At 37.8% G+C, this 24,892-nt stretch overlaps 1 protein-coding gene across 3 annotated transcripts in view; it reads left to right on the top strand.

Annotated features, from left to right (window-relative positions):
• Positions 1-7,085: 7,085 nt before the first annotated feature.
• Positions 7,086-24,892, top strand: part of LOC124154322 — a 252,795-nt gene continuing 234,988 nt past the window's right edge. For all 3 annotated transcript variants that reach the window (XM_046527987.1, XM_046527986.1, XM_046527984.1), the window contains exons 1-2: positions 7,086-7,315; positions 8,580-8,660. In XM_046527987.1, the coding sequence (XP_046383943.1) occupies positions 8,609-8,660 (52 nt within the window). In that variant the 5' untranslated portion in view covers positions 7,086-7,315; positions 8,580-8,608. The remainder of the gene's footprint in view (positions 7,316-8,579; positions 8,661-24,892) is intronic.

Here is a 24,892-nt window from a genome sequence, read left to right as displayed (position 1 = left end):
TACTGCCATTGTTCGCCGAGAAAAAACCAGCTATTACAACTTCCCCGCAATTCCTGGGAAATCGGATAATAGTTAGTATTTAAGTGATTTCCAACAAACTAGTTTCGTTTTACGTTCACCCTCAATTTGCGATATAAAAAGGAACTTTGCTATGGGGACTTCCATCAAACGTTTTAACTAAATCATTTCCGGACGAGAAATCAGTTTATAGAGCTTCAATGAGCGCAAAATTTTCACACTAAGAATTATTTCTTCGGGACCTAAGTTTTCAATCTTTCACAAGAAAAATCATTTCATCCAATTATGATTTGAGGTTGCACCGAATTTGAAAATCACAATGTTTATTGGATTTTCAATTTTGATGATATTTAGGGGTATACACGAAATACCAACCATAAATGACGATGAAAAGCATCGGATTCTTCTCGTGCGTGATTAGTTGCCATCATGTTTGAGTCATTGCTTAATTTTTTTCAGTTAAAGTTCTTTTACGAGCCCTATCAAGGCTTTCGTAATTTTCCATTAATTTTAGAACAATGCAGTAATGAGTAGTATCCGTTTCCTATAAATTCAAATGCTCGTTTAACTGGTGGTAAATTAGTGGGGAGATAATAGCAGAAATTTGGATTTATTCTAATTTTCCCAGCTGGTTGCTGTAGTCAACGTTGATATCATGGTAACTCTGAATTTATTTGTGGCATACATCCGTCGAGATCGCTTGAGGGGGGCCACGTGTATGTGTATGAATAATAAGAGGGATATAACAAGTAGTAGTAACCCTCAACAAATCGGAAAGATCGCCAATGTCAATCCTACCATTGCAGTACTGTGGGTAAATAAGCCATACGAAAATTATGTGTAAAATGTACTTGAATTCCAATATTTGATCAAACACATTTTTATATAAACTTCTATCCAATTTCGCCGCTAGGTAAAGCTAACACCAAGCGTCCGGTTAAAAGTATTATTCAATATACTTTGCTTTCTACTGTAAGTGACGCACCTTATTCCGCAACTGGAAATTTGAGGGCGTAAAATCAAAGTTTGAAAAATATTTTTGCTTCTAGAAAAGCATGATTCATCATCCGAAGGAAGAAGAGCCTACTCATCTTCCCTTTTAAGCTTTGCAATTTGACCCAGATTTTACCTTCACTTCCTCGACAATTCCCAATTTCGCAATGAAAGTGTTGGCCTAATTATTCAGCTCGAGTAGCGCAGTGTCGCTAGTGTCCCATTATGTAAAACTATCCTTGAAATATCTAACCGAAGCCGTTTTCGGTAGGGAATTGAGGTGATGGACCAAAAGAATGTTGTGTGAGTGTGATAACTCTCTTCGATCATCTTAATTTTTTAAATAGAATTCTTTGACATTTTTGGCCAATTTTTAACTTTCAATTTCTTGAGGGGTGATTTAATAAACCGAGGTTAACCGAGAACAGCAAATTTTTTATTGATTTGTGATTTAATCCTTTTTGATATTTTGACATGATTTTATCTTAGTTATTTTGACTGACACTTAAAAAAAATTAAGGAAGTACGTTATAGTCAGAATGCCGTAGGGTGGCGCACGGACCCGCCAACTACCTGAGCCGCGAGCGCCGGGGGGACGAAAGGACCGACTCAATTTTGAAAATTAAATTAAATTAAAATTAAATGAAATGAAATTCAAATTAAATTCAAATTAAATTCAAATTAAATTAAACTAAATTAAATTAAAATGAAATTAAATTAGAATTAAATTAAATTAAAATGACATTAAATTAAAAACGTAAATTATGAAAATCGGATATGGTGGAGTTGAAACTCAGTATTTATAAGAATGCATCTCGAAAACAATATATGTTGATGGACGATGTCGAGTGTGATGTTGGGATAATACTGACCCGCATTGGTAGTAGTGGATCGTGCGGAGCGAGTGACCTTAAGAAAAACCAGATTTCGTTGTAGTTGAGTGGCGTGGGCAGTTGGTTGGGCTGTGTTTTTTCTGCGTATCTCTGTCCTGAAGCAACAGTTGAGTAAGAGAAGCGTGTTTGCAAAATAAGTTATTTTTATCGAACAGAATAAATTAATAATTTGAAAAAAAGTGCTTTGCGAGTTAAAAATTTAAAAAATAAGTGACTAATTTAAAAAAATGTTTAGTTTAATTTCCAAAGCAATCATCCATTATAGATGCCAATTTCTAAGGCCACCCATTTTTCGTATTTATTATATTCTGCTCGATTCAAAATCGTTCTAGCGCCTTCTTTTAGATTTATTTTATTTTGGTGGCAATGATCATTTAGGTACATACATAGACATAATTACGTTTTATTTCAATTACTACAAATCTCTTTTCATCCATTGCCGTTGTTACGACATTGTTCATCTGAAATGAGATGTATTTCATGTTGCTTTCAGCTCAGAGTTCATCTTATACTGTATATTCAATTATAATGTCTATTTCCTTTCCCTATTGTTTGACACAGTGGTAAGTTATATTCCAATTGAAGAGCTAAACCTGTTCCCTGGAATGATTCTATAATCAAATTTACTATGCCGAGATTAAAGCGTTATTTCCTGAAAATGAAAAAGTATCTTATGCATGAATAGTCATAAATTTTATATGGATGTAATTGAATCATTGTTGCTATTCAATTCTTGATTGATGCTTAATGCTTAAGGGATGACAGACTGATTATATTATGTGGCAAGCGCTCACAAACTGATGTCATTTTTTGTCTACGGTAACAATGGATTATTATTGAAATCAGAAATATTTCATGATATTTAAGTATTGATTTTTACATTTTCTCAAATTTATGGTAATTTTTCTAGGAAATGATGCGTGATGATATGAAAGAGAAAATTTCGAAGCAGTGAGGAATGCCATTGAAATGACAATTCTGCCTCTGACATCACGCTAATGGACACATAACGCAACTGAGGCGTAGCAATAGATGATTGGGAGATAAATTCGCGAGGGATACCACCCGTTGAGCGTTGAGCCTTTGGGGAGAGGTGAATTCATTAACCTTCGTGATATAATAATGGACGAATATTTTGACTGGCTTAGAGACCAGGTCAAGAGGCCTTGATCGCCAATTTCAACCGACACGATGGAGATACTGCAGGCGAGTATCTTGATGAGGAATGTGAGTTACGAAACAAAAATCGTTCCCAGTTTTCAACTGAGTTTCAGTCCCCTTATTTTTTGCCCAGGGTAACCATTAACAATGGCAGTAAACAGGTTTAGGAGAAGGCAAAGAGAGAAAAAAGGCAACCACATAATGGTTATGTACAACAATGCGCAAGTATTGTTTTCATCGTCTCTCAATTTATCCAGAGGTATTTTTCCGCTTCGTGCTTCGATGGTCATGGTGATAAAATGGATTCCATCTTGCTATATTTCTGATGTCTCGAAGAAAATGAAAAACTTCAAATCGAAATCATACCATCAGTTATTGGAAGTGAAAGTCTGAGGCATTTCACAAAGTTATCTTGAATTCGTTAATTAAGTAATTATAGGTGGACATAGTTCAGAGGTTTAAAGTCGTTCACGTAATACTCGTAATCCTGTTACGTGCAATGAAGAAGCTATCGAACTCAATATTCGAAAAACAATTGGAATTTCATGACATTCAGGTTATGCTTTAATTTTGTGCATAATAATTATTAATTTTCTGGTAACCTTATAATAATGAAAATGAGACGTGGAATGTATTTTGAATGTGCGTTTCACGCGAATATTTCTTAATACAAATTGCATTATTCACTGAGTTTTCCATTTTGTGAGTTTGCGTTGCGAAATCACGTTTTTCCTCAAAACGGAACCTCTGAAGCGGAAATAACATTGCTTGATAACTACCACCTATGCATCAAAACTTTATGAGTTGACAGACACAGGTACCTATAAATTATGTTTCTCCAGGTGCAAGCCAAATAATTTAGGACGATTTGCGTCATTGTTTTCATCTCACGTGTGAGTTTTTTTTTGTTGCCCGAAATGAAAATATTAACGGCACATGAGAGCGACTCTTACGGTATTTCAATGCGGAGTGCTTTAGTGCGGACTGGCTGCATGCAAGGGATTAAGATGATGGAGATTGCCTGGGTACTAAAGAGATATATATTGTTTTCTGTCCGTCACACCTTAATGCACTCATGATAGGAGATTTATCTTTAACGAACTCCTAAGCTGTATCTTAACTGCTGCATGGCCTATATTTTATGGTCGAAGATATGCACGTTTCATTTTGTACGATAATGCCATTCAATGATTAGATCAACCATGCAATGCCGACTATTTGAAAAGTAAAACAATTTTTCTTCTGGTAAGAAAAACAATAATGACGAAGAAAGGACATTCTTTCGGTAGTTTAATAAAGAGGAGAAATAGATATTATTCATTTTCCCAGATATTTTCGCCTGGTTTGTAGATAATTGTAGATACTTTATACCTTTTACGGAATTAAAATAATTTATTCCTATTTTGATGCTGGTGGATGTTTTACTTGAGCATAAGGGAAATATCGTAGGTTCTTCAAAGACTAGCCTTTTCAAGTGTCTCTCGTCAATAAATAAAAATGAAAACTCTTCTTAGTTTGCTATTAATTTTCGACTAAATCGCTTGCCTTTCGTTTTTGTTTAGGAAAAAATAAATATTATACCTTTATGTTAAAACAAAAATTTTGAAAAGATAGAGGTAAAACCATTCAGTTTTGTGGAAAAAATATTGACTGCTCAAAAATATTATTTTCTTTTATAGATACTATTGAGTTTATTTACTCTGAAAATACAAATAACAAATACGTATACATGCAAATAAATGTTTTGGAGTTATCTCTAACTTCGTTTTGAATTTATTAATTTCGGCTATTGGAACAAAAGAATCGGAGAAAGAGACTAGCGATTTTAGCCGACATTCACCTCCTCCTCCATCACTTATGGTCTTGATTCGTTCCGTCGAAATATTGTTCTTTGGCATTTCAGTCATCATATTTGTGTTTTTGGGCAGTCTTTTTTAGTGTAATGAATTGTAATAAAAATTCATTGCTGGGGTAGCTTCGAATCCTTGATTGTTCATTTGATAGTTTTCTCATGCCTTTCCCACCGTTGTAATTCAACCGATCAAGTGAAGCAGAAGAATGTAAATGAGTACCTATCACAATCAAAGTATTTGCCATTACAACATATTTGCAATGTAACAAATGTATTTGCCATTAGAATATATTCGTAGGAAATGAGGCGTGTGAAAATGTATTCATAAAAAGGATTACTGTTGAAAGAATTGAGTGAGGTGCTGTTTCAAGACAGCTATGATTTGTAGCATTGTAGGATTGGCTCTAAGATTGATGCTCAAATCTTAGGATTTTTGCCATGCAAGAGCAATTCTTTTGCAATTTTTAATAGTAGCAATAAATTATTTCAATAGATATTACAATATTTGAACATTATAAGACGCAATCCCAAGGATGGTCCTTTTTCGGGATGATCTTACTTTTGTCCCTACCAAAACAGGGTGCCAAAGAAAAACATAGGTAATTACCTATTTAAATTCCAAATAGATGATCTACAACACTGCAGCGGTTGAAAATTAAATGGATATAGGTAAAAATGAGTTCACTGTAAATCAAAATTACAAAATCATCACGAAGCTGAAAATAGTGAATTTGCATTTGTATTTTCACCAGCGGTATGTTCATCGAAGCACAAAAAGAAAAACTAGCATTAAGGAGTATTTAATAAGGAATAGAATATATAATAGATAGAATAGATAGATAGGTGATAAGGAATATAACATAATAATAGAATAAGGAAGAAAATCAATGTCAATAAATTTTGCCAATATTATAACCAAAGATATGAAAAGACATGAAAAGATAAAATTGTCATTTGGGTTTGATGGATATCTTATGAATTTTTTTCATTTCAAGAACTACCGTAGCAATGTCACCTCCAACTTGATTTTAAGCCATTTCTAGGCAACTAGGGCACAGATATGGGGAAAAGAGAACAGAGGTTTCAGTGATCATTGTCGCCATTTACCCCTTTCCTTCTTCTGGTCTTGATTCGTCCGCAAGCCAGAGGGAAGAAACAAAATAAATTAGCCCGTCCTTCCCTCGGAATGCGAGCAATCGAAAAAACATTTAATGAACCATTTTTGAGGATAAGGTAGACTCGAAAAAGAGCGTTATTCTGGTGAATTGTTCTCGGGCTTTCCTCCAGGTTTATTGCATGCTGACGTTTCAATGGCTGCCTCTGCCGTTGTCTTCAAGGTCACAAATGTACAGACAGCCGTCGAAATATTGGCCTACAATAAACCTACCCGGTGGAAAACCCGGAAAGACTTCAACAGCATCATTAGGCTGGAAAGAAAAAGACCATATCAATAAGCATCATCAAATCGAAGGACTTGCGATGAGTGGAGCCGAAGATCGACAGGGAAAGGCCGAATGATTTTAGCGGTATAAAGGTAACAGGGGTCCCAGCCTTCATCGTTACCATATACCCCTTTCCTTCCTGTGGTCCCCAAGATTGAGGAAAGACGAAAGTTAAGATTACACGTCCTTCGCTAAGAATGCGTGCATTCGAAAAAAAAATTGTTACGTTTCGTGAGACTCAAAAGGATTTTAAAATTTTTAATACGAGTTAAAAATTTTTTTTCTCCATAAAATTGATAGCGCGGTGAAAAAATTGAGGATGGCTACATGTTGATAAAAAAACAGTAATATATTTAAGTTACCTTAAATGAAGAAAGATGCGATGTAAGTTGGCACGTCCTTCTGCCGGAATGCGGGCAATCGAAAAAAATAAAATTGGTGAACGGTTGTTGAGGAAAAGGTAGACTCGAAAAAGAGCGTTATTTTCATCGAAGGACTTGCGGTGTGTGGAGACGACGAACGAGAGGGAAAGGCCGAATGGTTTTAGCGGGGAGGGGTAGTGAGGGGGAAGGGGTAGGGGGAAAAGATGAGGGGTGGGGGATCGCTGGTTTCGGAGCGCCGGAGTGGTGTGGGTACGGAGACTTGAACGGTGGAAGGGGCAGGGAGTTGCCGAGTGAGAGTTTATAAAAGCACGTGGCCAAGGTTGCGTCTCTCCCAGTGCTCCTCCGACTGACGGCGACCGAGGAAGCTGGCTCACGCCGCGCGTTTTCTTCGCCACCCTCCTTCGACGAGGACTGTTTGTTTCGCGAGAGAGTGAGAGTGGTAAAGGCGGTCGCAGCGGGATACGTTGCCCAGTGTCGTCGATTTCTTGAAAGAAGGGGAACCCGATACGTTCCCCTGGAGGAGGCTCGAGCAAAAAAATATTATACTTTTCCGTGATCAACTCCGTTTATTAGGTTGGTAGTCCCATTGGATTTTTTTATAAAAAGTATCTGGGGTTGTTTTAACTATTTAATTTTATTTTTTGCTCCGATCGGATATTTATTAGGTTGTTTGTCCTATTGGATTAAGAAAAAGTATCTGGGGTTGTTTTGATTATTTAATTTAATTTTTACTCATTTTTTTATCGGATATATTTTCCTTCGCTAAAATCTCTCGCAAGAAATTGCAGTTAATGGTAACTATTGTTCAATTTAGGTTTCGTGAGGCACAAAAGGATTTTTAAATTTTATTGGATGTTTAAATTGTTTGTCTCAAAAAATATTGGTCGGCTGGTGAAAACTTTAGGGATGGATCCTATTAAATAAAAAAAGCATATATATATTTAAGTGACTTAAATTTTTTCACGTTCTATTACAAAAGTAGTCAGTAGGTTGAATTGCGATCAAAAATAGTCTCTTAAAATATTCGCTGTGTTTGATGCCGTAAAACATGCGTAAAATATTTGATGGAGTTCACTCAAGGATTTTGACTTACGAAAAAATTCCCGCGAGTCGACGGGGTCTTGCGAAGTGCTCAATACGGAATTCGTCCTTCCACTTTTGTTTTCTCCCGACGTTTCTCGGGAAAGTTTCTTTTTCTTAAACCTCCCGACGGAATTAATTTCTCGTCCCCTTCAAATGCGATCGTGAAACGGGTGTTAGTGTGTGCAAGAAAGTTGCGTGAGTGGGTGACCGGTGCCAAAGCATTGGGGGCTCCAACGTAACCGGAGAAAGGCGGGCAAGGGACGTGGTCGGGTCGGTAGGGTAGGGGGAGGAACAATTTTCGTGGGTGAAAGGGGTTCGATTGGGAAGTTGTGAGGCGGGGGACATCGATAGAATACCTGATAGAGTGAAGGAGAAAGAAGGGGTAGGAGTGGGGAACTTCTGGGAGAAATTGTGATCGGGACTCAATGGTCATCGGTCACCGAATTTGGCGGTGTTTCTTTTGTGTGCTTGTGTGCTCATGAATCCATCATCGGACAACTGTACGCCTTAACAGTGCTATAACGTGTGCGGACCTCCTATTTATCCACCAAAATAGGCCAAAATGGATTATTTTTACTAAACCGTGTTGCTCCTTGAATACAAGGAGGTGTATAATAAGTGGTTATTGCCACCCACCAGTTTTTATTCTCAGTCGTTAGGGTTAAAATTATCTAGGATTATTGTTCTCTTCGATCCGCGTCGTTCTGTTTCCATGGACCTATTTTAAAAGAATTCTTCCCGTGGTTTTCTGCAGTTTGATCAAGAGAAAGGACCATTGGTGCCATGGATTCTACACTGACACTGCTCCTCGGGATTCTACTCCTAGGATCTATCGGTGAGTACCATATTTTTGCACATATTTCTCTATGCATGCAGTTTTTCAGACACAGCGTCCGCTGATGAGAGAGCTAAAAACAGTTAAAAAAATATATTTTCTGACTCTTCGTTTAGTAAATAGGAGACTTTCCTCCCTCACGTATGGCGTGGTTTCAATGTTGAATTTTTGTATGTAGTTTTCAAGGCATTTTACCTAATGTGAATACGGCATGAAGTACCTGAAACGAATTGAATTATGTTCCTTTGCTGAAACTTCTCTCACGTAAAATCAGTTAATAGTTGCTAGTGTTCAATTTAGGCGTCGTAAGACTTAACTTGAGTTGTAATATGCCTGAAATATCTCGCGTGAATATTTAATACTTTGCCCTGCGTAAATTAACGCTCTAAATGAATGAGATATGAATTTTTGCAGCTACTGTTTTGATATGAAGAATGAATTAAAAGTTTATATTTTTGAATTTTTGTGATTTATTCACGTATTTATTTTTGCTGTTGCGAAAGTTAATCCGTTTTGGCCCATTGATAATGCTGGCCTGTTATTGAAATAATGCGATGCTGTTGTCTTTCACACGAAACTCTTGTAAGTTTTGAAGTGCTCATAGGTGAATTGAAAGAGTCGATTCGGCGATCTCTATCCGTTTTCAGCCGTGAAATAAGGATTTAGTTTTAAGATATATTAATTCGTAAATTTCATATTGCGGGAGTAGTATTGTTCAGCAATTGGTTTTCCGAATTCAAATAATTTGCAATGCACTTATGTTTATCTTTAAAATTAATCAAATTCAAATGATCGTTTTAGCAACTTCTTGAATATTCAATCTAATTCACGCTGAAAATGTTTTTTAGGAAGAGGGTATGGAAAAGATTTGGTTTTCAAGATAAAAATGACGAAATTTTTTTGGATACTCTTTGTTTTAATCTGAACCTGAAAAAATCTAATAGTGTCTATGCTTACATTAGTTTTGCGACTTTACTAACAACTTGCTAACTATTACATCCATTCAAATGACTTAAATTTTCGCGGTCCATGCTCGACAATATTAATGACTTTTGAAGCGGGTTACCCCAGAAGCCATTAGCATTGAAGATATTACGTCCCTGATTTTTAGTTCGGCAATTGCGTTGAAAAACGTTTCCACCCATGAATGAGCACCGTCTCTGGAATTTCTATACTTGATCGAGTGAGCTTCATCAAGGTATTTCCATTTCCACCGGAGGAATAATTTCATAAGATCTTGCATGAAGCCTAAAGAAGCGGAAATTGGTCCTTACTTTCGCCTCTTTTTTTCTGCTCCCGTGACTACGCAATGTTTTTAAAAGGTTCCCTTCACGTCTCCTTGCGAGGATTTCCCTCGTCTCATGAGGTCTAACGGCTAGGTCTATCGTCTTGCTCATTGCCTCGGGGAGGCATCCACTCTCAGTCATTAGCACCGAGCCTTATCGCTGAATGAGATTAGTGCGAATGACAAGCAGCTGTGAAGGTTAACGATTCTTGTAGTTAAGCAGCGTCAGCTCTTTAGATATTCACCTTCTGATACATTTGTTTAGCACCTAGCGTAGTAATTTGCGAATACCTCTCTCTTGACGTCGATCAACTTAATTAGTGAAATGTTAGGTTATTTTTGCGGAACTTTATATAATACAAAATAATTTACTTAAAACAGCACCTGTCAGAATCTATTTTTTTAAATATGGCTTGCTATGGATAACTTCACCGTTTTTCGTCACTTTTTCAAGTTCACTTATACCTACCAGGATTTTCAACTACTTGAAAAATATTTTCCTTTGAAATTTCATTATAATTTACAATAAACATTGATTTTTTGTGTTTGCAGCATATAACGATATTAAAATAAAACAAAAAGTGAGTAACTTGATTCCATTTGACACGTTCCGATTTTTTTATGATGTGAGTTATTTATAAAACCGGTGAATCTAATTTGTGATATTGTCAAATAACGATTATCCCTGCTGATTGCAAATATTTTTCTATGATATCCTCAATTTGGGGTAAAAAATTCACGCTTACCTCGCAAGGTTTTGTGTAATCAAGAATTTATTGACTTAAGTACGTAAGTTGAGTGAGTCATAAATTTGCACTGTTGACTGCTGTTAACTGTTACACTGTTCTCTTTTTCGAAACAAAATTGTTTAACGTCTTCGCGTATAAAGCCTGTATCATCAATGACACCTGATGGAAAAGTTAAACGCATGATGACATTAATGAAATAAATGAAAAATACTACGACTAAAAACCTTTCAATTTGCTATTCAAGCTTCAAATATTGCCTGAATCACTTCAATGTGTCCGTGAATCAAAGAATTTTAGTATGCACGAATTGTTTTATGAATTGATGTTAACTTAAGCAATATTATAATCAACTTAATCCGTTGCAATTTATTTCCGTATTGTTTTTTGATAATGCTAACCCATAGCCTTATACCTCATGAATGGATATCTAAGCGAGGCTGGATGGCGGCTTTCTTGACAGTCAACCTTCAAATCGCCGTGCGCGGCGCATGTAGAGTTGGTCGTATGGTATTTTTCAAATGCCAGGGGGCATAAGGTAAAGAATTTTCATCGGATTCCTCTTGAGACAGAATCTCTTCGCTTAATCGCGGCACCCAGCGTTTGTTAATCAACACGTGCGAGTCGTGATATCGATGAAGTATTGTATGCAAAAATGAGATGCATAAATGTTTTTATCGTCAGGAAAAATAAAGAGATATTTGCAAGATAGCTGCTGTATTCCATTTTCTCAGGCGTAGCACGAATACACCGATGGTGAAATACCTCAAGTTGCATTTCCATGAAATGAAATTGAATTGTGGGGAAAATTAATCTCGGTTAAATTGATAAATGACAGTTTTTAATACTCATCCCTTTGTGGTAAATGCAATTCTTAATTATTTTTACACATGATAAATATATTTGTATTCAATAACAAACGCATCTTTTTATAGTATGTGCATAATATTATGTAGGTATTGATAAATCTTGGAAATAGAAAAACTGCTAATTCTACTTCGAGTATTTGGCTTTCAAGTGGCCAAATCTGTCTTTAACGGTATGGTTATCAGTACCTTCGTAGCTGGAAATTTATTAAAACAGGAGAAAAAATGTTAACGTATTTATCTACGGAGCCTTTCACTGTTTAAAATTTTGATGTATCAACTTGATATCATTAACTGGTGCTAAACTGGTGAAAATTAATCTAGGAGTTGACTCATCTAACCTTATAGTGAATTTCAATATTTCAAGAGAAGTATATGGCTTAAGACCAACGAAGAAAAACTTTGCAGTATATTACTGTAGACGTAACTTATAGGAAAAAAATTCATTCGAATTATAGCGTCACAATAAATTTGAGGAGAAATATTCAGAATAAGATGTTTTTACGAGTTTGCGTATTTTTTTTGTTCTTTACTTTGTTATTAATATTAGTTTTGAAATCATGAATATTTTTTGCATAGTTTTAAAAATTCAGCTCATGATAGGCTATGGATACCCATATAAGAAAAAAATTAAAGTAAAATTTTCTTGGAAAATGAAACCATTTGTGTTCTGCCATCTTAGTCAGTTAATGCTAAACTAGTGAAAATTAATGCAGGAGTTGACTCATCTAGCCTTATGGTATATTCCGAAATGAAATGACATTTAACAGTATTCTAAAAAGTTTGACGTAGCTCAATGCATCGTAAAAAAATTGATTTATTGTTTTCCATGACCAATCAATTAATACTAATACCTGTGGTATATTATATTTAATGCCCTCAAAAGAAAGTGTGACAGTGTCGATAAATACGTAGTCATAAAATGCAAAAATTGGCGCATGGATGTGGGGCTATTGCCTAATAATGAAGTCATCATGAAGCGAAATTACTTAAAATATGTTCCCGGATACGTTTACGCCGGCAAAAATCCAATATATGCAAGGAGAGAGAGAGAGAGAGAGATGCCATAACTAGGATCATAATAACAAAATCACTACTGCAAATCGCGGGATCGTTTTTACTGTTAGCGAGTACATAATTATGGTGTAAAGGAAAGGAGCGGGGAGGGTTGGGGGAGGGGAGAAGGGCCTGGGGGTGGGCTTGGAGGGGTTCTAGTGAGAGGCGAGGGGAGAGGACTTGCACTTTCACCCACATCGGCCTCGTTTCCGCCCTCGCGGCGAAGGTGGCGCCAAAAGACACTGATCGGCGGAAGGGCGAAGGAGATAGATAGACGAGTGAGTGATGGGATAACAGAGGAATGAGTAGAGGAGGAAAAGTATGGATGGAGGAGAGGAAAAGACCTCGGAGTAAATATGTACCATGGCGGCTGCGCGGCAACCAAAATCTTAAGCGAAAATTGAAACTCCAAACTTAGGCTTTATTGTCATGGGAAATGGGAAAGTTAGTGTAATGTATGTAAATAACGAGTAAATATTACGGAGTCCGAATGAAAACTAATATTCCGGAAAACTTCAGAAGAAGGCTTGCCATGAGACATGACGGTTCCATGAAAACAATTATCTAGAGGCTAGTAAAATGCGTCCGAGAGTTAATATCTCCTGGCCAACGACAGATCCAGGATTTTTCTGGGGGGGAAGGGCGTCTGACAGGCAAACAGAGTTCTCATATTTGAGATTAAAAAAACATAAAACAATCACTGTACGAAATAATCTCTTTAATTTAATGAATATAATTAATAGTAGCAGGCGTAACTTTATGAAGATCCTTTGTCGTAGGAATAGATGAAATAAAATAGTGAAAATAGCCGAGTTTTTATTACTTCCACTCCTACTCTTTATTTTAATGCGAAAGTTATAATTATGAAATTAAATGGTTGATGCTCTGTAATACACAAAATAACGAACGTAACGATAACCGTATTAAAAGTCTTGCCTATTTTTTAACCCATTTGCCAATTAATTCTTCACGGAAATGTCGGACCCAAATCCCTTTTATATTTTTCTTGAAGTTTTCATTCACGTATTACCATATATTTTATGAAGTTTTAAGATAATTTTTACCTTTTGGTACATAAAACATATTTTCAACATTATATTTATTCATAAGCCATAATTAATTATAAATTTCAAACCAACCAACCAAAAATTCAATTAAAAAACCAACAACAGTCACGCTACAGGCGGTTCGCTTACTCTTTACCTAAAGTAATATCGATAAAGGCCGGTGAATCGCCGGCTATTTACCCGAATGGGTTAAACGCTTGGGGGGGTCACGTGCCCCTCCCCTAAATCCGCATATCCTCCTGGCAATAGATTAGATGGAGGAGACTGTTTTCGAAAGATAGGGAAAATAAAATTCGAGAGACCGTCTAACATTTTGGAGGCGATCTTCACGCGCTCCGCGTCACAGTAGTCACAACACGGAAAGTCCCTCTTCTGCGTCACGAGAGAACACTACGAACCACTCCTCTCATGCAATGTTGCGCCAGTGACGGCGCTTCATGGTCTCTTTCTCGCTTTGATTCGTTTTGGTTTCCTTTTCGACCTTGCTCGAATAAAAATTCGACGAGGCAACGCATCGACGACAGCGACAGGCCGAACGGTGGTGAAATATGAAAAGCTCCGAGGAGCGCGCCACGCTTTTGGGGTCCCGAGGTGGGTACAGCGGGGGTGGGGGAAGTGGTCGTTTCGTCACTGGAAAAATCACGTTTCTTCGTCCACCTCCACCCACCCTCCTCCGCCACGGTCACGGTACACTAATTTGGAAGTTTCTTGAGGGGCTTGAGGAGGGACGAAATCGGCGAGAGCAGTCAAAGCGAAAACTCTTTCGAGACGCGACGAAACATTATTCTTATCGAGCTTAAATGCGATGGAAGTTTTTGAAGTGGAAGTTGGAAGTTTTTCGGACGGTGATACAGGAAAAAACGTCGATCACACTAGAAGCGCGTGTGGGGAAGGAGGAAGGGAGATGTAAGAGTAACAGAAAACACTATGGAGGTAACCGCTGAAAAGACGTGAGAGGTAAAGATTTCAATAAATAAGAAATAATAGAATCAACCAATTGGTTTAAACTATCGCAGTCCGTGATGTCCATCGAAGCTCTTTTGAACAAATACGTGTTACGTTTAAAACATTTTCCAACAGGCTATTTTAACGATTTATTTTATTAACTAACATTTAGTACCACGAGCATTGGTATAATTGCAATGGAAAGATGGCGTATTGGCCCGGAAAGTTGAAGGTCCCTTGTTCGATTCCCGGGTCAGGGGAATTTTGCTCATGGTAATTCATGAGCATTTACTTACAGTTTCATCTTCACTGCTGGAGACAATTGTTTATTCACGTCAATGATTATTTTATATGTGCGTTAGTGTTTAATAAAATATAACGCACGTATGTAAGTATCGTTACCCTGAAGAGGTCTCCTGCGGTTGCTAGTAGAAATTTTAAGCTCTGACGCGGCAGTACCTAAAAAAAGATCGCTAAAATATAATGAGCCATTAATTAAGTTTTTTTTAATCTGAAAATTGCGAATTCGAAGTTTTCGACAGTTTTGAAATGCGAGTTCTTAAGAACGCTCCACAGAATATAGAGTATTTAGTTTCCAAATGAGCAATTCCCAAACAATTTTCCAAAATAATTTGGGGAAGTAAATTCTGGATGTGGTCTCTTTGTGCTTATCCGTGGCCGAAAAAACTACGCCAGGTGGCAGTTGAAGAAGGAAGCCGATGAAAGCATTTGAAATTTACATTGCATATACAGGAAATAAGTTTCGTTCTGGGAAAAAAGGCGCTAATGGAGGTAACCCTAGTACAGATGTGGTTGCAAGGGCAGGTCCAATATGTCATCGTTTAGAGGAAGATGCAACTCACTGAAGGAAACTAGAAAGAGCCTGCAATTTGTTCGGTAGGGAACCATAAGAGTTCGTGGAGTGTGGGAAAGAGGAAGGGTTAAGAGATCCTCTGCGTGCCGCAAAATGCCTGTAATGACGGCGGAAGTGTTCGCTGATTTTGGGAGAAGACTCTTCGCCAACGCGTTTAAACTTAATGAACAGCAATCTAACGCCAGCGTAACACCTTACATCAAATTTCAGGTTAAATAATAGCGCGCACGAGTTTAGTTCTGGCTTCACCGAAAACAGTTTGCGTGGGAGCGGCTCTTAGAAATTTTTAACGAGATTACTTTAATGATACCCGTTTATTTTGCAACCCACAAGCCTGTTAATGATAAAATAAAATAAAATAAATATTTTTTTATTTCGGTTTCGGTTAGATATATATACCTATCTTTTTTACCACCAATGTCGATTATATCTTCATTTCAACAGTAAGTAAATAGGACTATTTGTTGCACCATAACTCTTGGTCGTAAATTACTTTTTGATCATTCCATGCCTTGGCGTTCCCCTGCATTTGCTTAAATGAAAATCCGGGTTCAGAACGCAGTTTCGAGAAAGCAATGAATTTCATTATACTGTGCTTGCCTCGAGCGATTTCAGAAGCTTCTTACCATATATCCATGATTATTGGTCAGTATTTCCAATTGAGTAAGTCAAGACATGAATAGGATCGAATAAATTGCTCTATAGGTACAAATTACATTGCTGACTGTAAATACCATACCAAACAGTTAATGTGCCCATGTTTATAAACCTATGTTTATATGTTTATAAACATATATTGATAATGTATTTCTACTGTATTTTATCAGCCTTTATTTTGATACTACTCCCCTTTTGGGATCAGGAACCACGGAACCCATCGTTAGCAAATATATTGATTAATACTTTTTTATCTTTAATTATCATTTATTTACTAATTCCCCTTTATCGATTTAGTAAAAATGTCATGAAATTAATTAAGCTTCTATTCAAACTTCTATCAAATTCTTATGCGTTAGGAGTAGATATTTTATTACCAGCAAAACTATTAATCACCATTAGTAGCTGGTTTCAGACATGTTTGAATTAAATGAAGAAAGGGTGTCTTAAGTTGAAAATCTTTTGATTTTGGTCATATTTAGACGCCAGGAGTACCACTTTTAATACTACTACTTAAAATAATTTGTGTTGGAAAACCGCCATAATTACTGATCGATGAGAAAACTTTTTGATTGCTATGATGATGATGATGCTTGTCATTATCCCACCGTTAATGAAATTGGCTGCTCTATCACTTGGTACACGTCCGCGACGATTATGCAAGAGTGACTGAACCAATCGTAAATCTCGTGCGATTCTCGAGCATGGAAAATGAACGCGTGGCAGTGCCTACTTCGATCGGGAATTGGAGCAGCCCTGGGGGAGTGTTGCAATTGACCGAAAGCGGCCGGCCGATGGACAGCATTGAATGGAATTCGGGACCACGCCCTAAATGGCCGACTACCGATCTGGACAGGCGACGTTGGGGGAGGTGGTGCCCACAAAATATTTTTTTTTGCGAAACGCTACGGGCAAGAAGATGACTGGGCTGGGATGACCCAAGGTCCGTTTCCGCTGCATATTTTCCTCCCTCTTCCCCCATTCTTTGTGTAACTCCTGGCAAGAGCGTAGTACGGAGTGGACTTGGCCTGGGGAATCCGGGGACGTTTGGTCGAACGGTACATGTCTTTTTGCGCAACTTTGGCGGACTCATAACAGTGCCAACAGTTTGTGTCCGGGCTGAGGTGAAAGAAATTTATCGTTAGTTTGGGAAGGGAAAAGGAACTTTGGGGTAACGAGGGTTACAAAAAAAAACCATTTATATTGACGAACATGGACCACGAAAGTTTTAATAATTTTAAGGGACGTAATTGTTTACAAGTTGTTATCACAGTCTTAAAATAGTAATCAGAATTTTTGCGTAATGAATACCTGGAAAACTATTGCAACATTGTGAATATTCAAGCTCATTTACGCTGAAAAAATTTCTTAGGTAGAGGGAATGAAAAATATTTAAAGAGTATGGGTAATAAGTTGATAACGGAAAACCAATTTCCTTGCAGTATTAATCCCGCAATATGAAAAGGACGAATTATTATATCGTGCTACTAAATCTTTATTTCACGGTTAAAATCGTATACAGATCGCCGAATCGGATACTTCAATGCACCTATGAGCACTTAAAAACTCCATATAGTTTCAAGGGAAAGACGAAGACGTCGCAGCATTTATTTACAGACCAAAATTATCAAGGTGCCAAAACGGATGAACTTTTGGCAGGAGCAACATTAAAACGAGAGAAAATAGCTATTATCACGAAATACAGGTCAATAAACACTTTTCATTCATTCTTCCTATCAAATCAGCATCTTTAAATTTGCATGCCCCACACGCACTGACCAGGAAATTCGTCTCCAGTCTCATGCCAACCTCTTGTTTCTCTTGAAAACGAGTTCTAGAAAGCCGATCGCAACATTTGATGAATGATTTTCGTCTCGGGTGTGTACCAATTTACCTGGGCGCGCCTCGAAAACATTAATCTTTTCGCTTTATCTATATGCATTTCTCTAATGTTTAAGCATGTCAATTGATGATTTTAATGATAAAATTTGGCGCGCATGAAAGTTAGGATTTCGTTTGAGTTTTCCAATGAAGAAAAGGCATTTGTTGTTTCACCTGCAACTAATTTAGTGTATGTTTCGGGGAACCCTTTCTTTTTATAAATAACAGAATCCAAAATGAACGGTTTACCTTTTCATTAGCATAGGCTCGTCCTCTATTGAATCAAGATTGCAATGTTTCATTTTGCTTTTTCATTTTACTCATAAGTATACTAGAATTCATTACATGGAGAGCTATTAAAAGACCATTATTTAACAAGCGCGCTCAGTTTATGTATATTTCCCCCTCCTATGCACGCAACACCCCATCAATTTGCTATTATCGCTGGGTTTCTCCTTGATTTTCGCCTCCTTTGCTTCGGCGAACACATTTCGTGCAGCGGCAGCGCGGGCGTTAGACGCAAGAGGACGTCCTTGGCCCGTTTCCATGACAACAAACTACCCCGGAAACTCGTTTCGAAAGAGTTGAGAATCGAACGGTGCGAATCGGTAGTTTTCTCGATTGCTCTGGTACTTTAACCAGGTAGAAATAGCGGGACTTCAAGTTTTGCGGTTTAGGAGAGTTTTGATGGCTATTTTTCTTTCTTTTTATATCGATTCCATCAGTGGAAGTGGCATTAAGGAAACGGTAATACGTGAGTGACGCCATGTGGTTCATCAGCGAAGGAGTAAGTGTTTTCTTAAAACCTGAAGGATTTATGGATCCGGCTCTAATGAATCCCTTCTCAGAAGATGGTGAAAATTGATGCCAACCTTCCTCTCTTTCTCTCTCCTGAGTTCCACTTAAATGCAATGGGCCTTGAATACCTTTCAGTGAGGATTGATTTGGGTATTATCATATACCCAACCGTCGTGAATGTAATTTCATACGAATTTTATATTTTCGCTGAACACAGATGCTATCCGTGATATTTAAAAGGCTGAAAATTTCTTCAATACTGAAACTCATTTACCGTTTTGAAGGATTTTATGCTCGAGAAACATCACCCGATATCAAACTCATGAAAAACAAAATTTTAGTTTACGTTATTAAGTATCTTTTTAACCTTTAGAGGAGTAAAGTCATTTGCCTATCTTTTCTTGGGGATCCATACGCTTTTCATTGTCATTTAATCATAGGGCATGGGTCAAAATCAATATAATTGATGACAAACTTGATAATGATTGTGTGCTTACAAGTATTGCCACTCTAATGGTACCAATTATCCAAAATGAGGTATTTCCACTGAGAATTTTCGGGGCAATAAAGTTAAATAGTATTGATTTAAAATTTAATTGCACACTTCTATCTGTACCTGTCCCATTGGGCATGTCGTTAGTAACTGTGTTATTACCTCGTAAAAGTGAGTTCTTCTATTATAGTTGACGATGGAAATATTGCTTTTAGAGTGTTTAAATAGCTGATAGTATGTTCATCATCAGTGGTCAACAATCCTACGATTGGTTTGACGCAGGTCTCTACTTAATTCTCCTATCAGCAAATCATTTCGCAACCACGTATTTCTTCTCTTTCACATCTTTCTTCACCTGCCCCGTATATTCCCATGCATATGGTACAGGTAAAGAAGGATGAAATGCTATGCTATGAATTTTATATCTTAATTTTGTAGACTCTTGGAATACAGGCTTGATGGCCAATATTTAACCATTCCATATGGATAATTTTTTTCCTAGTTATTGGTAGAATGTTGCTTGTTCTTGAAATTTAAATTCGTTTTTTATTATTGGCACGAGCGTCAAATTCTCAGAACATTGCATCTTCGCCAAACAGTATGACCCATCTACTATAGGCATTACATTTTCAGCATACCATCGCTATGTCACCCAACTGGGTCCGATTGCAGCACCTCAAGGTCGTTCCTATACCTTTGAAAAGCGTCCAAATGACCGTCAGGAGAAGATGTGTGGACTTGTGATCGCGGAGGGCATAAATTTTTGCATCACCACGCGTGCAAGTGGCGTCGTTCCCGCCCCTCTCGAGAACAAATGAAGCAATCGGTGAGAGTAAAAGTCCGCACGGATTGGACGTCCAAAGAAAAATGCAAACAAAACGCAGAGTGACGAGACGTCTTCGGAAGGCAAGGTAGGTGAAAGTGAGTGCCGTGGAAGTCGCTTCGTTGAGGCTGCTGCTGTCGCTCCCCGCTTGAAGCTCTCTCGCTACTGCGAGAGCGCGCGTGCCGTGGGGGAACTGTTGTCTCGGGTCTGGAGTAGAGGAACGGTAGATGCTCGGAAAGAGTTGGATGGGTAGAGCGCTTGGCTTCTGATGGGAGGGTTCGAGGTTCAAATCTCAGAAATCATCGTACAAGATCATACAAAAATACCTGAAGAATCAGGTGACGCAGGGAATGGCCGCGAGGTAAATCATTCGATAGGGAAACATATTTCGACGCTTTTATTCTCATCTTCGAAGTGGTTGCTAACGAGACCGGTGAAATGAGCATGCTTTGTGCCTATCACTTTAAACGATTTACGAACATACTTTTTCGGTACTTGAAATGCATATGGACACAATACTCGATCACACATCTCTACCTCCTAATCGAACCCGCTTGAAGAATTCAATTCTAATACACTCGTCTTTTTTTTCGCGGAAGGAATTGCTAAAAATTGTTGTAATATATTTTCTTTAAACGATACTGCTTATCGTTTCATGTTAAATTCCTTGAAGAAAACAGTATAGCATCTTTTTGCTGTAATATAATACCCCATATTATGTAGTTTTTACAAAAACCATCTTAAATGCTTTACGTTCCGTTCAATATTCAAATAATTATATTGGTTAAGAATTTTTGTCCATATTTTGATCGCGTCATCCGAATTGATATTAAGTTACCTTTTAGTTAAGTTTGCTTAATCCTATTTTTCCATGTTGTCGAAAAAACATCTCCATTTAACGATTCGAATAGTTTTCATTTTGCTCATTGTCTCGTTAAAGAAATCTCATTATGCATTTGCAAAGTATAGAAAATTGATACGGTTACCTGTCAACTGATCTTAACTGTAGCAATTTAAAATACCTATTATTTTCAATAGACTACGTTTCATTTATTCCTATCATATTTCGTTCTCTTTTTATTAAGGAAAATTCTCTCAGTAGACCTGAAATCCCTACATAAACCCTGCTAATTCATTTCAAACATAACCATATGCTACATCTATTCGGTAATCTAAAGTAGTAAGATAGAACTTTGAAAAAAATATTGGAAACCATCAAATGAGAAGGCAGCATGTAATATGTGACTCTTTTGCTCGCCGGCACGCAAGGACACGAGAGTCGTTACGTCTTCCGTGCGAGGGGATGGCCGATGCTGCTGCGTTCCATCGGAATGCCTTTCGTACAGCTGACCGCAGCGCTGTCTGCAGTCCATGTGGGGGTCGATCAAACGAATCCATGCGGTCGAGAGTCGATACCCGTTACCACATCGATCATCTGTAACACGGTCAACCTGTTTCATGCGGACACACAACCTTCACGGAAGTGAACTTGCGTAGGTTTATGAGAATTGTCTATTATTTCCATCCCGTCCTGCAAAGAAATACAATCCACGTACTTAGATTCTAGAAATTGGATAACGGTGAAGGAATAATGAATCTGCATTGACCTGATTACTCTCCCTATGATAGCTTAATGGAAATGAAGATCTATTTCTTCACGGTGCTTTGAAAACTTGTTAACGTACCTTAGTTACAGCTTTTATGGCTGGTGAGGACAGTAAACATTTTTTAGTGTGTTGCATGTTACTTCATGGTTAAGCATTTTTGTACCACTGTTGGTCACGTCTTCATAGGAGGGAAAAAATTTTCCATTTCTAAGCTGCCATTTAAGAATGAGTTTATTAGGAATACAAAAACATTACTTATCTAAAATAATTGAATCGGAAGTCAATTACTTCAATTAAATTTCAATTGATTTGCAAGAATTAATTACATAAAATTTGTTGGTGGAAAATGTAGGAAAATTTACACTTTTGACCGGAGAATTTTTAATGAGAGGCTCAATAAACTATTTTTAATGTTTTCAGCGCTATAAGATAAACGAGATCATTGTTAATATTTGTAATGCAGACGCAACTGTGAGTCTGCACGAAATATAAATTTTACGATTGTACCATTTCGAAAGCGAGTAAGTCTCTCAGATGCAGTCTCAATGAAGAAAGACTAGGTAGGTATATAGCGAGAGAGACAGTGTCTTATTTCCCGGGCTCTGCCCGGCACGACACACCATGAAGTTGCGGCTTTTTCTCCTCGAGAAACCGCGAGTTCTATACTTCACGGTGCTGTGGATTTCCGCGGGGGAATAGCATTCGGGAAACCTTTAAAGGGATCTCGCGGCGAACACACGAAAACCCAACCCAGATGTAGGTAACACAGCGCGACGGGCGGTGATATGGTCAGGCGGTCAGGAAGGCGAGAAAACGGGAATTCGAGAGGGAAAACGATGGAGGTAGGGAGGGAGGGAGAGCAGCAGGTATTTGGCGGCGTCCGGTGTGCAAACGATAGGCGGTGGTGGGAGGGCGCGCGTCAAAGCCTTGTGCAGAGTCCCAAAATGTTTTCTATTGTTATTATTTAAGTTATTATATAAGTTGAGTCAGGTTTTCATGAAGGATTTTGCGATTCGCTACGGCTGTTACCAATCCTCACATTCATCTTCCTCTTCAATCCGATCCATTGTCGACGAGTTTACTGTGTGGAAATTCATTGTAACAAAATAGAAGCAGCCTTAGATATTTCCAAACTTATTTATTTATCTCTACCAGTTTCAACGTTAATGCACTCGCCATATTCAACAGCTTTCTTTCTAACAGCTGTTGAGCAGCCTGTTTCTGAAAATGACGGGTGTATGATCGTAAAAATCACTTGAGAGAAAAAAATAAGAGTGAACAATTACTGCAGCTGATTCTATCTTATTTCCTCTTCCTGTGGCGCTGCCAGGGGGGTGGGTTTGAGGGATAAACCCACTCCCCCCGAGCCCAGAGAATTTTTTTATAAAAATATGTATAAAAATATGTAAATATAATGTGACAAATTTTTTACCTAATATTAGGGGGACGGATGACTCGCAAACAAAACATCAAACTATTCACACAGCTGTAAACTCACCATTTTGAACCATTTATCTTAAAAGTTTTCTGGGGGAGGGCACCCGCACCTCCCGCTTATCCTGCCGGTATTCCATACACCCCAGACCCTTCAATATTAGTAGCGCTTAACACCTCCCCTAGACTCAATTCCTAGCTGCGCATTTGTCCTCTTCAATCCCCAGTTAGGCATATTTCCTTTCCATGATGTAAACACAAATGGTAATTTCCACACTATTTAATTTAATATTTTAATTTAGCATTTAACGAATTAAATATTGTGGAAATTACCAATTGTGTTTTTATCATGGATAAAGCAAACTTCCATAAAATCAAGCCTGAAACGATTTTATATTTCCTTTCACCCTATCTATAAATCCTCCTCTCTTTTCCACCTTTCTCACTTACATAAAATTCTTCTAACACGGCTTTTAACTTCCTCTTCCCGCATTGTTGTAGCTATAAGATAATTCTCTCCTCTTTATCTCATTTATCTTTTCCTCGCCCACCATGTCCAGCTCGTCCTCATCATCACCTATAATCTCCTATATGACTACATCTCAAACGCCACCAGTTCTTATCGTTCTCTCACGTTTCAGCACTGTAAAACGCTGCACTACATATCACAATTTGCTGCAGACGCTACTCTTCTTGAGACTCCTACACGATCCTTTCACCAGCTCTCTTTTATATATTCATTCATCCTTTGCTAACGTGATTCCCGTTTGCTAATGTGTTGGTATCTCCTGACGTGCTGCCCAAATACTTGAACTGCTGTGGTCGTAGGGAGGAGAAAGTAAAGGGGTAAGGGCAGGATGTAAAATACAATGAAGGAAGCTTTGGGCGATTGAATAAGCAAAAGAATAGATGTCATCACGAGGCACAATGAAAGTAGCCATCATGCCGATGTAATACGCAATTCACTTCAGTGAATGGGTCGGATATTTTGGCTGGTTGAGCGTCTGAGTGGAAAAGTTTTTTATTTCTTTTTAATTTTCACGATGAGCCGCACAATTCATGTGCGTGTGTTCTATTTAAGTGTTATGTAAATACTCACGCAATGCAATGGGAAAAATTACTTCAACTTCAATGCATTGAAATTTTATTCGTGTTGCATTGTGTACGTGTAAATTTACAGTTAATGATAATGTTGAAAAATCGAATTACTTAAAGAAGCGATTGTTCTTATCATTCAATTTCACGCAGCATGCGTTCTTTATAAACCCTAGTCTCCTGTAAAGTACATGTCACTACTGTGAAAGGGAGCATTGTAGCGTTGTTGACAGAGTACTGGGCTACTAATTGAAGGGTTCATATGTCGTTAAAGACCTAACAAAGAGCTTTGTTGAGCCATGAGGGCTAGGGAGAGTAACTAATACCTTTAACATAGCTGTGCGTATTTCATACGCCTGTGACTTTGGGCTACTCTCCAGAGAGAAAGGATTACTATAGGTCGGGTACTAGCACCCTCTTCACAAAACAAGTGTACCCATCATATAATTCACGTGACGTGGGAAACTTAAACATATATGAGCCTTGGAGGAAAAATTAGGCACAAAAAAATGAAATACAATGTACGAGTGGGTGAGAATCCAAGGGGTACAAGTGATTTCTTTTTTCTACATAGCGTTAGGTACAAAAATTAGTAATAGAAAACA

Source organism: Ischnura elegans, chromosome 2 (assembly GCF_921293095.1).
Source record: "Ischnura elegans chromosome 2, ioIscEleg1.1, whole genome shotgun sequence".
Lineage (NCBI taxonomy): Eukaryota > Metazoa > Arthropoda > Insecta > Odonata > Coenagrionidae > Ischnura > Ischnura elegans.
This window is presented reverse-complemented; position numbering and strand designations above follow the sequence as displayed.